The 16,074-nt window shown below is 35.8% G+C and overlaps 1 protein-coding gene across 1 annotated transcript in view; it reads right to left on the reverse strand.

The window, feature by feature from the left end:
• Positions 1-14,947, reverse strand: part of CNGB3 (cyclic nucleotide gated channel subunit beta 3) — a 142,906-nt gene extending 127,959 nt beyond the window's left edge. The window contains exons 1-2 of the mRNA XM_004276144.2: positions 14,837-14,947; positions 11,408-11,489 (exon numbers count right to left, since the gene is read on the reverse strand). Coding sequence (XP_004276192.2) covers positions 11,408-11,489; positions 14,837-14,947 — 193 coding nt within the window. The remainder of the gene's footprint in view (positions 1-11,407; positions 11,490-14,836) is intronic.
• Between the last annotated feature and the right edge of the window lie 1,127 nt (positions 14,948-16,074).

Genomic DNA, 16,074 nt, shown 5'->3' on the forward strand with positions numbered 1-16,074 from the left:
ATCAACTATAGTCAGTATGGGTGTCTTTTTGTCCATGCAGCATGTTATTTGTTTGTGGGAACAGATGGTCAGATTGTTTGCATCATCCTCATCATGAAAGAGAAATCTAAAATACGTGGCAAATCTTGCTTTGGTATCTGGGTAAAGTTTTGTGAACTACGCATGGTACTCCCCAGCTTCACACATGGACAGCAGGATTCCCTTTTTTGCAGCTGCCCAAATGAATAGAATAAGTCTTTCTGCCAACTGTGCTCTTTGCACATTGTGTAGCAATTGCCAGATCACATCAGTGCACTTGGTCAAATTCTGCCCTGGAATGTGTGCCCGTGGCAGATATCAAAGGGTTCTGATATGGTTGCTTTTATTGAATGTGCAAGAGTGAGTACTGAGTTTGCTCTCCACACACCTGGCTGATTCTGTCTCCAGCCTGGCAGCATCTCACTCTGGGCCTTTGTAATACACTTTCAGACTGTTTGACCCCCTGGTACTGCGCATGGTGGAGGCCTGCACAGGTGTGAAACACATGCTTTCCTCTTTAAGAGAGGAAATAATTGATACAGAAAGCCATTGATCTTCCACATTTTATCACTGTCACTAAATAATTGCTGGAAAAGGAGGGATTCAAAGAAAGAAATTAATTTGGGAATAAGGTTGTTAATTAAGCATTGGTTCAATTGGCCCTTTTTTGGATGAATGTAAAAAGAAGACCTAAAAATGCTTTCATTGGTTGGAATACCTCGTGCAGGTGATGATATCACTTAGTTAAATTTCTAATTCTTAAAACACCAAATACATTGTGGGCTCTGTCTCAGAAACAAATCTCCTTTTATTAGACACCAACAATACCTGAGTGCTAGATGTTAGATGAATTATTAAAGACTAAGTCTGAGTACTTTCATTAGTTGCATAAATGATACTATTATTTTCATCTTAATGAATGAACATTTGGAGTTAAAAATGAATAACACAGTTTTAAGAAGTGTATGAGTAATGATTATTTTCTGGCACCCAAGATTGTATTTTTGTCTCAGCTTGTGATTAATTTTGTAGTTGCTAGAATATATGTTTTCTTAGAATAATTTTAATTACAGCACCTTGATCACACTTGAAATTTTATTACATCTTTGTAGATTGTCAAATGACATGGAGGAAGTTGACAAATATTGTAGCAGTGCATACACAATGGAATCTGATGGAGTGCCTTAAATGCCATAGCATAGAAAAATGGAGTACTTTATACTAAGAAGTGCTCATGCAATCTATAAAAATCTAGAAGGAATCAGAGTAGGTGAGAGTTCTGGAAACCATCCTATTAGAAGAATGGTTGAGGAACTTATATTCTTTAGCTAAGGTATTAAAGACTAGCTAGTGACCTAGCAGTTATTTGCAATTCTTTGAAGGGCTGTTACGTAGACAGGAAAATAAAATTATTTCATGTATTCCAGAAGGCATAAGAGGGATCCATCAATGGGATTTACAAAACGGAAAAACAAACAAAACCCCAAACATTCTAACAACTCAACTTGTCTAACAGTGAAACATACATTTTTGTGAGGCAGCAAAAATCCCATTGCTGGAGGTGTACAGGCAGAAGCCTGTGCCAAGAGAGCTAGGATGTGATCCTTGAACCTACTCAGAGGTTAGAGTTCCTCCAGGCAGCCTTAACATGCTAAAAAGTTCTGAAGGAATTTTTACATTTAGGCAGATTTTGCTTTAAGGTACATCATCACAAGTAAAGAAATGAATAACTGCAAAGCAAAAAGAATACAGATCCATCTAAGGTAACTTTGGTACTGTGTCAGGATCAAGGAATCCTGTCCTCTCTCAATGGCATGCTTGTTTTCAGAGACCTTTTGTTTGGATTAATTCATCTAGAAAATGCATTTTACATACAGGTATTAAGGAATGTGGTGAGTTACTGGTACTGGGTACGGAAGAGAGAGCTCTAATCCTAACATCGCTAATTCTCTGGGTGACTCTGGATAAGTCGCTTTTCTGTAACAGTTTCCTCATCCATAAAATGAGGAATACTTTTGTCATGGGGATTTCTGTGAGGAGTAGATAAAGACTCCGTTCGAGAAAAATGCAATATAAATACAAAGTGTTCCACCAGCCAGACTAGGGTAAATTAAAATGATCTTTTTTTCAAAAAATATACATTAACTCCTTCAGGTCTACACAGTATTGATGTATGTGGGGCATACAGGAACTTCTATTTACTTAAAAGAGTTCCAGGGATCAGGAAAGCAGAATGCAATTTCCTACAAATCAGATATATTCTTTAGCAGAAAGAAGACTAAAAACAGAGTTTGATGTAATTGAATTATGCAAATATATTTAAATCATGAAAACTGCAAAAAAAAAATGGCATTTTATCCTAAAAAAAAGAAAAAAGAAAAAAAGTGAAAACACCCACTTTGGTGAGTCTCAAGGTTTTAGTTTAAAAAATAAGTGGACACTGAGGTATTTTATCTTAGTCTCCTCTTCTGTTTGATATTTAAAACAGTGTATGATTTCTCTGCCTAACTTCTCCTATTAGCTGTTATTGCTCTCTCCATCTCTGCTGTATCACATGCAGGAATGGTTCCTGATTGTGCACACAGCTGGGCACCTGACCTGAAGAAGGTAGCGATCCATGCTGGCTGGTGACCGATATATATGGTCACCTTGAAGGCTCTGCCCTGTGGGAACAATGGTTGTTATCTAAGTCAGGTAGACTGCTCTCTCTGGAATATGGACTGGGAAAAGAGTAGATGGAAAGAGAACAGTCCAGAGTAGATATATATAGAGAAATACAACAGTCTTGAGAAATGAAGCCATGTTGACTGTGAACAAGAGTCAGAGACAGTAATTAGCTCCTACGGCTGCTTCCATCTCCTGAACACTTTTTCAGTTCCAGTTATCCACAAGTTTTCTTATGATGAACCCCTGCCACCCAAGGTGCCCTGATTATGCCTATGTCCCAGCATGTCCGCAGCATGGTTGGGAATTTTCTTCATCGTTTCAAACTGCAAAGCCCATGTTACTTATCTTTTTTCCTAGACTAAGTTTTCAGAAATTTCACATGCCAAGTTTATTCATTTCTCATTTCTTTTGTTCATCATCACATTAGGTATTAGTTTTGAATGAATATTTCTTATTGAGTTCTATAATTCTAATTGTATACTGTATAAGACTTTCTTTTGGGATGAAGCAGAGAAACATGCTTGAGTAATTTTGATAAAAAGTTTCATTCTTTTTTTTGCTGATGTAGTTTCTATATTCCCACCTTAGCCCTTGGCTGGTGAATAGGACCAATAGTCACAAAGTGGACTATACTGCTAAAATTAGCCATAGTAGTTCTTCTCATGCCTGCCAGTCTGTTTACATAGGGAAGCCTTTACTGATACTTGTAAATTAAATTTCAGTAGACAGTCTGCCTATTTTCCTATTCTACATAAGACAAGTTAAGTTGAATAAGTTAATTGTTACTACCAAGGACTAAAGAGTGGTATCTTGTTTAAACAAGCTAGGATTTTCCTTCCTTTTTCTCCCTCTATATTTTAAAATATAATATAATTTATTTTTTAGAGCAGTTTTAGCTCTAGAGCCATTTTTTTGTTGTTGTTTGTTTTTTTTGCGGTAAGCGGGCCTCTCACTGTTGTGTCCTCTCCCATTGCGGAGCACAGGCTGCGGACGCGCAGGCTCAGCGGCCATGGCTCACAGGCCCAGCCGCTCCGCAGCATGTGGGATCTTCCCAGACCGGGTCACGAACCCATGTCTCCTGCATTGGCAGGCAGACTCTCAACCACTGCGCCACCAGGGAAGCCCTAGAGCCGTTTTTTGTTTGTTTGTTTTTTAGCTCTCTGGATGTCTGTTCAAACTGAGTTGCCTGAGATGCAGGCTAGGTCAGTTTGGATAGATGGTGGGGGACTGGCAAGGCCTGGGATGCCTCTGCAGACCTGGAACTGTGCTGAACCTGGCACGCTGGGATCTTGGTTGTGGAGAGCGATTTGGCTCAGAAGGTGCAGGGAGGACCCCACACTTGTAGTCTGTTTGCAACATAAAGTCTGGGCTGGAGAGCATAACTGGAAAAGAAGGGAAGACTAAGAGGATAACTAGAAACATCTTGTCGAGTGTTGTCAATGTCCACAGGTTTTAACTACATGGAGTACCTACATGTGGTTGGTTAGAGGCCACAGAATGGTAGTATGGGCTAAATTTGACAAGAATTCAGTTTTCTTTCAATGATGTAAAATAAGGGAATATTTAAACATTAAAAAGTCAATGTTTAAAAACTGGGAAATTTCAAGTTAAGATTTGTATTTGCAGTCTCTCTAGACTGAAGATGAAATGTCTGGCAGCACTTAACCCTCTTCCCCGCATGACAGCTATTGGCCGGAGCCGAGTGATCTCTGGCTCTTTAGACAGGGCATACGTGATCCTCGTTTAAGCTATCTGATTTCTATCAACATTGGAATTTACCAACCTCGATGCTAAATGCTTTATGTATATTAATTAAATTCATACCCACAACCTAGTGATGACAGTATTATCCTTATTTTATACACAAGCAAGCTAAGAGTCAGAGATGTTAAATATCTTGACCAACTAAGGTCACACAAAACTAGTTAAGTAGCAGAGTAATAATTTGAATTCAAGGGTGTCAAACTCTGTGTTTTCTAGTACAAAATACTGCCTTTAGTATTAATTGTATGATTGTTTGGACTGAAAATGTCATTTTCTTAATTGTGACTTTGAAAGTGTGGAGTATTTTAAAGCCATATATGTTAGTTTTCTATTTCTGTAGCAAATTACCACAAATTTAATGGCTTAAAGCAACACAGATTTATTCACTTACAGTTCTGTAAGTCAGAAGTCTAAGACAGGCTGCATTCCTTCTGGAGGCTTTAGGAGAGAATCTGTTTCCTCATCTTTTCCAGCTTGTAGAGGCTGCCTGAATTCCTTGGTTCATGGTCCCTTCCCCCATCTTCAGAATGCATCAATCCAACCTCTGCTTCCATCATCCCACCTCCTTCTTCTGCCTTTGGCCCTTTTGTCTTCTTCTTATAAAGACCCTTTGACTACATTGAGGGCCCCTGGATAATGCAGAATAATCTTACCATCTCGAGATCTTTAATATAATCATATCAGCAATTTTTTCCCATGTAAGGTAACAAATTCATAGGTTTGGGGAGTTGGGGTATGGATACCTTGAGGGGCATTATTGAGCTTACCAAGCCATACAAGTTATGGGCACCAAACTTTGATCCACTTCCACACAAATAGAGTCACTTTACGGCATCATAAATCACTAGGTAAGTCATTTACATATCCTATGCTGGTACCAAAACATTAATTTAAAGAAACATTTAATCTAATATAAGTGAAGTGGAAGCCTAAGAAAAATGATTGTAATCAAAAGAGGACTTTAGTAAGTTATCTTTATTTGAATCAAAAATATGTTGCGTTCTTCATTTCTATGGCAGATATAAATTAAACCAGGCTCTGCAGAAGATAAGAGTTCTATAATCAGAAATCAACATCTGCAGATATTATGACATTGCACCTGCATGTTTTGAAGTGAAGAACACAGAAATACCAACCATGTATAAGAGGCTATATTTAAACAGTAATAATTTTGCTTTTTCAAAACAAAATATCTCAAATATAACTGTTATTCCTATTAAAGTTTCTGAAGACATGCTAAGTCTGCAAATTTAAATGAAACTATTTTTTTTCCTTCCCACTCAAATAGCTCCTCTATTAAATGAAGTTTCCATGAAAAAGCTTTTATTACCAGCCAGGAAATATTAAGATTACAAACACACTTTGAATAGAGTATAACAAGAATAAGAATAAACTTGTAATCCCATATATGTGATTCTTGGTTTCATGTCGTCAAGGTTGTATTTTTATGTGAGAACTACAGATTTGAAACCATCACTATTATAAAATAACTCATAATATTAAAATCTCATCAAAAAAATAAAGTACTTAGGAATGAACCTGATCAAGGGGGTGAAAGACTTATATGCTGAGAACTATAAAACATTGATAAATGAAATTGAAAGTGATTTAAAGAAATGGAAAGATATATCATCCTCTTGGATTGGAAGACTTAACATTGTTAAAATGGCCATATTACCCAAAGCAACCTACAGATTTAGTGTGATCACTATCAAATTACTTATGACATTTTTCACAGAACTAGAACAAATAATCCTAAAATTTATATGGAACCATAAAAGACCCAGAATAGCCAAAGCAATCTTGAGGAAAAAGAACAAAGCAGGAGGCATAACCCTCCCAGACTTTAGACAATACTACAAAGCTACAGTAATCAAAACAGTGTGGTATTGGTACAAAAACAGACATATGAATCAATGGAACAGAAGAGAGCCCAGAAATAAACCCACACACCTACAATCAATTAATCATCCACAAAGGAGACAAGAATATACACTGGAGAAAAGACAGTCTCTTCAGCTAGTAATATTGGGAAAGTTGGACAGCTGTATGTAAATCAGTGAAGTTAGAACATAACATCACACCATGTACAAAAATAAACTCAAAATGGTTTAAAGAGTTAAATATAGACACAACACCTTAAAACTCCTAGAATAGAACATAGGCAAAACATTCTCTGACAAAAATCGTACCAATGTTTTCTTTGGTCAGGCTCCCAAGGCAATAGAAATAACAAAAATAAATAAATGGAACCAATCAAACTTTTATACAGCAAAGGAAACCATAAACAAAACAAAAAGACAACCTACAAGACTGGGAGAAAATACTTGTAAACAATGTGACTGACAAGGGCTTAATTTCAAAAATATACAAACAGCTCATACAACTCAATAATGAAAAAACAAACAACCCAATCAAAAAATAGGCAGAAGACCTAAATAGACATTTCACCAAAGAAGGCATACAGTTAGTCAATAGGCACACAGAAAGATGCTCAACATTGTTAATTATTAGAGAAATGCAAATCAAAATACAATGAGGTATCACCTCACACCAGTTAGAATGGCCACCATTTAAAAGTCTACAAATAACAAATGCTGGAGAGGGTGTAGAGAAAAGGGAAAACCCTCCTACACTGTTGGTGGGAATGTAAATTGATGCAGCCACTATCGAGACCAGTATGGAGGTTCCTTAGAAAACTAAAAATAGAATGACCATATGATCCAGCAATTCTGGAAATAATGAAAACACTAATTCAAAAAGATACATGCACGCCCTAATGTTCACAGCAGCACTTTTAACAGTAGCCAAGACATGGAAGCAACTTAAATGTCTACAGATGAATGGATAAAGAAGATGTGGTATATATACACAATGGAATACAGCTCAGCCATAAAAAAGAATGAAATAATGTCATTTGCAGCAACATGGAGGGACCTAGAGATTACCGTATTAAGTGAAGTAAGTCAGAAAGAGAAAGACAAATACCGTATGGTATCACTTATATGTGGAATCTAAAATATGACATAAATAAACTTACTTACAAAACAGAAACAGACTTACAGACTCAGAAAACAAACGTATGGTTACCAAAGGGGTAAAGGGCTGTGGGAGGGATAAATTAGGTGTTCGGGATTAGCAGATATAAAATACTGTATATAAAATCGATATATAACAAGGTCCTACTGTATAGCACAGGGAACTATATTCAATATCCTGTGATAAACCATAATGGAAAAGAATATGAAATATTCTTTATTTTTGTATAAATATGTATAACTGTATCACTTTTCTGTACACTAGCAACTAATACAACATTGTAAATCGACTATATGTCAATAAAAAAATTAAAATAACTCAAAATAAAACAGAATTATAGTTTGAATTATCTTGACAATTCTGTGCTTTTTTCTTCCTTTGGATATGCAGAGTTGATTTCTACTGTAGGGTGTTTCTCTCTTCCTCAATACCTCCATTTGTTAACCAACAGTTCATTGTATGCAATGAAAATTCTTATATGATCTACAGAAGAACCTTCTACTCCTTTTGAAAAATTTGAAGATTAAATAATGCTGTTGATAAAAAGATGTCAAGAGCTGGAGAGGGTGTGGAGAAAAGGGAACCCTCCTACACTGTTGGTGGGAATGTCAGTTGCTGTAGCCACTGTACAAAACAGTATGGAGATTCCTCAGCAAACTAAAAATAGAATTACCATTTGATTCAGCAATCCCACTCCTGGGCATATATCCAGACAAAACTATAATTCAAAAATATATATGCACCCCTATGTTTATAGCATTATTCACAATAGCCAAGACATGAAAAAAACCTAAATGTCCATCGACAGATGAATGGATAAGGAAGATGTGGTACATATATACAATGGAATACTACTCAGCCATAAAAAGAACCAAATAATGCCATTTATAGCAACATGGAGGGACCTAGACATTATCTTACTAAGTGAAGTAAGTCAGAAAGAGAAAGACAAATAGCATATGATATCACTTATATGTGGAATCTAAAGTATGACACAAATGAGCCTATCTATGAAACAGAAACAGAATCAGAGACATAGAGAATAGACTGGTGTTTGCCAATGGGGAGGGAATGGGAGAGGGATGGATTGGGAGTTTGGGATTAGCAGATGCAAACTGGTATATATAGAATGGATAAACAAGGTCCTACTGCATAGCACAGGGAACTATATTCAATATCTTATAAACCATAAAGGAAAATAATATGAAAAAGAATGTATATATATATATATATATATATATATATATATATATATCTGAGTCACTTTGCTGTACAGCAGTAATTAACACAACATTGTAAATCAACTATACTCCAATAAAAAAATAAAAAAGAGAAAGAGACAACAGGAATCAGAGACTACAAGTATAGATAGCTATTTCAAGCAGCCTTACTCTAAAGGAGAATATGGGAATGAGGCAATAGCCAAAGAGGAAGTGGAATCAAGAGAGGTGTCTTTTGGTTGATGTTTTGTTTTTGTTGAGGTGGGAGGGAAAAAAATGTCAAGAACACATTTTTTTTTATTATATCCTCTTGGTATAGGAGTCTTACTGTCTGTGGAAGTAATATATGTGTGTGAACTTTTATCAGAAATGGAGCCTTTATGATTATTAAATGCTTCTCTTTCAGTGATACATCATTGTAAACATTTTAAATCAGATAATCTAACAATTGAAGAGCCTAGCTTTAGTAATCAGTTAGGAGGTAGTATTAAACTGCATTCATGTTGAAAAACATTGCAGAACATTTACTTTTTTTTTTCTTTCTCCTCAAGTAAGTAAATGATGACTGTTTAGAAGACACTATTTTGCTGTCTTCTTGGCTGAGATGAAAATGCAAAAGAAAGTGAAAAAACCCAGCTGATCTCTATAGACACAGTAAGTATTCTCTACATTCTAATCAGAACAATAAAAACCTAGATCTGTACTTCCAAATAAATAAGTAAATAAATAAATAAAATCAAGAAAACTAAAGTGAATTTTCTTCCCTTGTTTTTAAAAATATATTGTTGAAAGCGGGTAGAGAGGAGATCATGAAAATAGAAGTATGAATTATTTACAAAACTAGATCTGTATCTTTATAATGTTACCCTCCAAACTGGGAACATATTATTTTCCTCCAGTTATTCAAGATTATTCTATATTTTTCTGTTAAATTGTTATTTTCTTCACATAGATTCTTTGTTTTTCTTTTAAATAAGAGCAGTCAAGTATAATGACAATGGGACCATTTCTTCAGTATTTGATTGTGGGGATATTCCTATAGAGGAATTTGTTTACTTACAACCTTTCTTGTGATTTGCTTCTTTATTTACAATCTTGCCTGTAATTTTCATGTGTTTCTTATTTTTCCTCCTTAGAGATAGAAATTCTGGCTAGCAAAAACTCAATTGTGCTTCAGCTCCAAAATTTGTTCTAGTAAAAATTATCATACATTTACCTTTGTCTAATAGATGAAAAGCAAAAACATTTACTCTAGTTTTGTAACAATAATTGTATGTTTTCATTATTTAACAGTAGCATATTCTGTTCTAGTGATTCTTCTATCTTTTTATGTTTTATTGGTGATAATGTAGTGTTAATACTCAGGAGAAATAGGAGAGGAGCTGGTAATAGATTTCATTAGATCCTACCAAGTCAGATGAAGTAATTTAGATTTTGTCCTGCAGGCAATATTGAGGCACTTAAGGCTCTTTAGAAGAGACTAACAGAGACGTGAGATCAAAATAATGATTAATGGAAAGTAATCTGCTAATACTGTTGGGGCTGGATGAAAAGGGGAGAGATTGGGTGAAAGAGTCCTAATCAGAAGAGATCACTTAGAGCCTGGGAGTCATGTAGGCATGAGTTACTAACAAGGATGGCATTAATGGTGGAATTGGAAAGGAATGAAGTGGGTTTGAGGGCCATTATGAAAGGAGATTTGGTGACTAATTTCCTTTATAGAACAGCCTAGATAGAGGAATAAACATGAATTAGGTTTTGAGAGACTGAAAAAATAATAGAACCAGGAATAGAAATAAATCAGGAGAGGGAGCTTATTTGAAGGGGAAGATAAGGAATTAAATTTTGGACATGCTTTCTTTAGGATGGCAGCAGAACATACAGGTATATTTGTCCAGTGGTTACTTGGAAAATATTGGACAGGGTCTTAAAAAAGAAATTGGTCTGATATGAATTTGGAATCATCAATGTAGAAGTGAATGTGGTAGCCCTAGGAGTAGATAAGATTTCTAATGGAGTTTCAAGGGCGAAGAGAACAGAACCTTTAAACATGTATAACCCACATCTATTTTAAGGTTTTTATAACACTTACCTGAAATTTCATTGTTCGCTATACACTTACGTTAACACAAATTTGGCCCATATTCTTTACCACTGTATCTCCAACCCACAGAACAGGGCCTGGCACGTGGTAGGTGACAAAAAAGCATCTATTGAATAACTGACTGAATGAAGAAATAATTTTTATAAATATCCAGATCTTCAAATAATCTCAAGTGTGACCCTACATAATTTACCTAGTCAAGGACAGGTGTTTCATCAGACAAATTTTTCAGAGAAATATACATTTTTTAAAAAAATTTATTTATTTATTTATTTATTTGGCTGCGTTGGGTCTTCGTTTCTGTGTGAGGGCTTTCTCTAGTTGCAGCAAGCGGGGGCCACTCTTCATCGCGGTGCGCGGGCCTCTCACTGTCGCGGCTTCTCCTGTTGCGGAGCACAGGCTCCAGATGCGCAGGCTCAGTAGTTGTGGCTCACGGGCCCAGTTGCTCTGAGGCATGCGGGATCTTCCCAGACCAGGGCTCGAACCCGTGTCCCCTGCATTGGCAGGCGGACTCTCAACCACTGTGCCACCAGGGAAGCCCGAGAAATATACATTTTACTTTTTACGTTTTCTTTCTGCAGATTTGGGTTCTTACCTTGAATTTTGGTGTATGACTCTTCAGCTGAAACTGGAGGCATCTTGGTTTTGAGAGATTTCTTTTCATTTTTGTTTTCTCCCTTTGAGAAAAAAATAGAGATAGTACATGTGATTTTACATAAAATGAAGTTGAATGTAAAATATAAGAGTTTTTCATTCCATTATCAAGCCAGTCATTAAAATCGATCATTTGTTTATGATATACTAAAAATGATAATTCTTGCACTTAAATGAATGTTCATGGCTCTATTATTGAATAATCAACTTCAATCTCCACAGTTTGTTGACCACAGTCTGTTTTTTTTTCACTGTGGTTGCTGCATCTCCCAGGCACATGTTTCTCCCAGTTCTGGTTCTAACTTCCTACAGCCTGGTTCTAACTTCCTACAGCCATAGCATTGGTCCCAGTCTAGGTCTTTAGAGGTAGAATGTAAAATGATGGAAAGAAGAAAGTACCTTGGTGTCTTTACTCATAGCTCTCTTCCTTTTACATTCCATGATTTCATTTGCGTCTATCTCATCATTTATCTTAACATTTAAGCTTTCCTTTGAAATGTAAGTATGTCTCACTGGATGTGGCCAGTGTATACCTGAAGATTTTCCCATGGGGACAGGGTAAAATAAGATATAAGGTTAGAGCATAGAAAGTTTGGCTCCCAAGCTGCTCACAGCTGCATAGGGGGAACAAACACACACCAGTGCAACTGACATGAAATGTTATCGGTGATGACACAATGTTAGTAGATGCTAGAGGTGGGGCATAAAGGGGAGTGGTCAGTTCTTCTGGAGTTGAAGGGAAAGGAAGGACACTATTCAAAAGGAAGTGACTCCTGAATTTACAAATCAAGATGAGATTTTTGTTTTCCAGATGGACAAGGCATGGAAAATATTACAGGCAGTGGACGTATGTTTAGCAAAAGCCTAAGGTGTATGTAGGTGAAGGGAGATTACAGAAGTGCTTGGAAGGGAAAAAGGGTGAGAAGATGAGGCTAGTGAAGTAGGAAGGGATTTTGAGAGTCTTTTAAGCCTTGATGTGAAGTTTGACATTATTTTCAGACACTGTATGTCAGAAACATTTTAAACTGGAAAGCAAATTGATCAGATGATTTAATTTAAGACTCATATGTGTTAGGCAAGGCAGGTATTATTATTCTTATATTATTGAATAGGAAATTGATTAAGTGGTTAGAAAAGTATGGATCTCTGGATAGATTATGAAGTAGTGATAAAGCCTTCTGACTTCAATCAAATACTTTTACATCATGTTATTCAGAAACATTTCCATCATAGTTTTATTGTACATAAATGTAGTTTTATGTGAATAGTGTCTTATTCTGGAGTATGAGAGAGAGTTTGTACTAGTCTGAGTTTGCAGTTTTTGATTTCATGGTTATTGACAAATTTGAATTACATATGATATTTTGGTTTGAGAATTAACTATTTAAATGACACTTAAAATACAATGTAAATTGATTTATTCATTCATAGATTTTTATAGGACTCAAATAATCAATTTGTATTTCAGAAATATGTTGTTTAAATGTCATTTTAAAAGGTTATATTCTGTAGATGAAAAGAGGGTTTTAACTTTGTGTCATTTTTAACATTTAGCATATTTGAAACTGGAGAAAAACTATTTTTCTTTTACCAACATGTTACTGGAAAGAGTAGTTGCAAATAATTCCCCAATATGACTTTTAAGATATGTGATGTCTGCAGACTTCCTGATTAACATCCACAAATTATGGCTGTCAGGAATGGCACAGGATGTGTCTAAGAGCTGCCCTACTTGTGTCTAGTCTGAGTAGCTCTCCAATATTAATGTTTCTGAAGGAAAGACAACTCTCTAAGGAGTTTCTGCTCATTTTGCCTTCTGTTTTGTATCAATATAACCTAGTGATTTAGCTCTCAGGAACTAAAGTCAGATAGAACAGGGTTCTGATCCAGACTCTGCAATTTGTAAGTTGTGCGTAAGTAGCAAATTATAACAGGGCCCATGAGAATTCAATATAGCAGTTCTTGGAAAGGGATAGCACCTTGCTTGGTACATAGTAATTGCTGTTAGCTACTATGTTCTCCAAGAGAATAATGTATTAGCTATTTTTATGTGCTCTGCAGGAAAATAATCATGATGGTAAGTTGGCATACATCACTGTAATGACTTTCCCAGAGAAAAACACAACAAGGCTAGTTGAAGGGAAGTACCCAGCTCAACATTTGTGATAGTCTATAAGTTTTTAAACATATAAGTAACTTTTAAAGTATGAGATTATTTATTTTGACACAAGTATTAGAAAAGTCAAGGGCACTCTCATAAAGAACATTCTCCACTTCTTTCCACTGCAGAAACAGTCAATGTTAATCAGAAAAGGAAGGCAAATTTTCTAGGGCCAACATTAGGTAATCTTGGTATTTTTTATACTCTAGGCTCATTTAAACCTGAATCATTAGACCATGCTATGCTAGTACCTGAGGTACCTTCCTGTTTGTATTCGACATCTCTCATCCAGTTCTCCTAGATGTGAAAATAATTCTTGCTCTAAAAATCTTACATAGTGCTTTTAGGTAAATCTAGTGAGCAATTCATGAAAATTGTTCTATAAATAGCTGTAAGTGAATATTGATCATATAATTACCATTTGGACTTAAATCTGTCATAAGAACACAAATTATTAATAATGATGATGATAATAATTACCACTTAGGAATTCCCTACTATATGCTTTATCTATACTGTCTCTAGTTTGTATACCAAGGCTACAAAGCAGGTATCATCCTCATTTTATAGATGAACAGACTTAGAACTTGTGCAAATATTTGTCCAGAGAAGGGTTCCTCCACTTTGGCAATATTAAAAGTTTGAACTGGATAATTCTATGTTGTAAAGGGCTCTCCTGTTCATTCTAGGACATTTAACAGCATTTCTGGCCTTTCCCCTTTAGATGACAGTAACTTCCCTACCCCTGGGCTGTGACAACCAAAAATATCTTCAGACGTTGCTGATTGTCCTGAGTGCAAACTACTCCCTATTGAGAACTCCTGGTCTAGAGAAATTACTGTTAAAATGCAGTTTCCTAAGACCAGGATGTTTGACATTCTCTGTTGGAACTAGATCATATAACCAGTTTAATATTTGCGAAATGATTTCATTTTGGATGATGGTAGAAGTGAAAATCAGCAAGGAGAAGTCTTACTTTGCTTTTCCAAATCATAATAGGGTCTTCTAAACATTTATTATTCCATTCTAAAGCCAATATATGCAGTATGTATAAAATGATAAGGATAAACCCCAAAGACAAACAGTCCATGACCCAGATGGTAGCAAGTAAAACTGCAGAGAAATCACACATCATAGTGTTTATTAAAATCCCTCCCCAGACAAGAAATGATGAGAATCAAGACTGATTTAGGGACGTGGGGAGCATACCTGTCTCGTGGGTTGCTGTGACTCGCCGCTTGGATCAGAACCTTGTTTATTCTCATCGCTCCCGTCACTAGGCTTCACCTTGTTGAATCTTATTGTCAGGGATTTAAACATCTTTAAGGTGGTTCTGAAAACTTCTGTTTTTATGACTCTGTGTCTGGAGGTAGAGAAATGTACTTTGTTTTTCTTTTCATTAGTAGACAAGCCAATTAGTTGCTTAATCAGGATTTCGTTCTGGTTAATTCCTAGAGGCAACTCTCTAGCTAGTCAGGGCTTTGGCTTAAAAGCAGCAAATTACTTCTGCTTGGATGATTTGAATTCTGTTTACGAACTTTAGAGAGTCAAAATACCCCTGTGAATAACTTATAAGTGAGAATTAAACAAAACTTCATTGTTGATTTAAATTGTTTAAATGATTGTTTAAATGTGATCACATTACCCATTGGTTTATTTTTCTTTCTTTCTAATTACCCACCCACCTATCTCTTCTATCTAACTTTTGTCAAAGTAATACAGGCAAATGATGAAAAAACAAAATGTGCATAAAGGCTTATAATATAAAGCAACTCTCCCAAAGTCCTCACATGTAGTTCTGTACTGTGAAGTAACTACTTTTTCCTTTTTCTGTTCTTCTGGTGATTCTTTTTTTTTAATTAGTATTTTACAATTTGATTAGATTAATGATGTTCTTGGAAAATATAGTGAAAAATGAGACATAATGCTTTGCATTCCCAATAGCCTAAACATCCACCTCAGATTCATAATGATAATTACATTAGAATTAAGCAGAGAGAGTGTATTAGTTTGCTAGGGCTGCCATAACAAAGTACCACAGACTGGGTGACTTAAACAACATAAATTTATACTGGAGGCTAGATGTCTGATATCAAGGTGCCAGCAAGGGTAGTTTCTTCTGTAAGCTGTGTGTAAAGGAACAGTCTCTCTTCTTGGCTTGTGGATGGTCTTCCTCTTCCTGTGTCTTCACAGTGTCTTTACTCTGTTCATGTTTGTGTCCAAATTTCCTCTTCTTGTAAGGACACCAGTTATATTAGATTAAGGCCCACCTCAGTGATCTTGTTTTAACTTACCTCTTTAAAGACTCTATCTCCAAATAAGGTCACATTTTGAGGTAGGGGGATCAGAACTTCAACGTGAATTTTTGAGGAGATACTATTCAGCCCATAACAGAGAAACAGTATGTTTGATGAATATCACTTTGAGGAAATGTAATTCATTGCTCA

The sequence above is a fragment of the Orcinus orca genome, chromosome 17 (assembly GCF_937001465.1).
Source record: "Orcinus orca chromosome 17, mOrcOrc1.1, whole genome shotgun sequence".
Lineage (NCBI taxonomy): Eukaryota > Metazoa > Chordata > Mammalia > Artiodactyla > Delphinidae > Orcinus > Orcinus orca.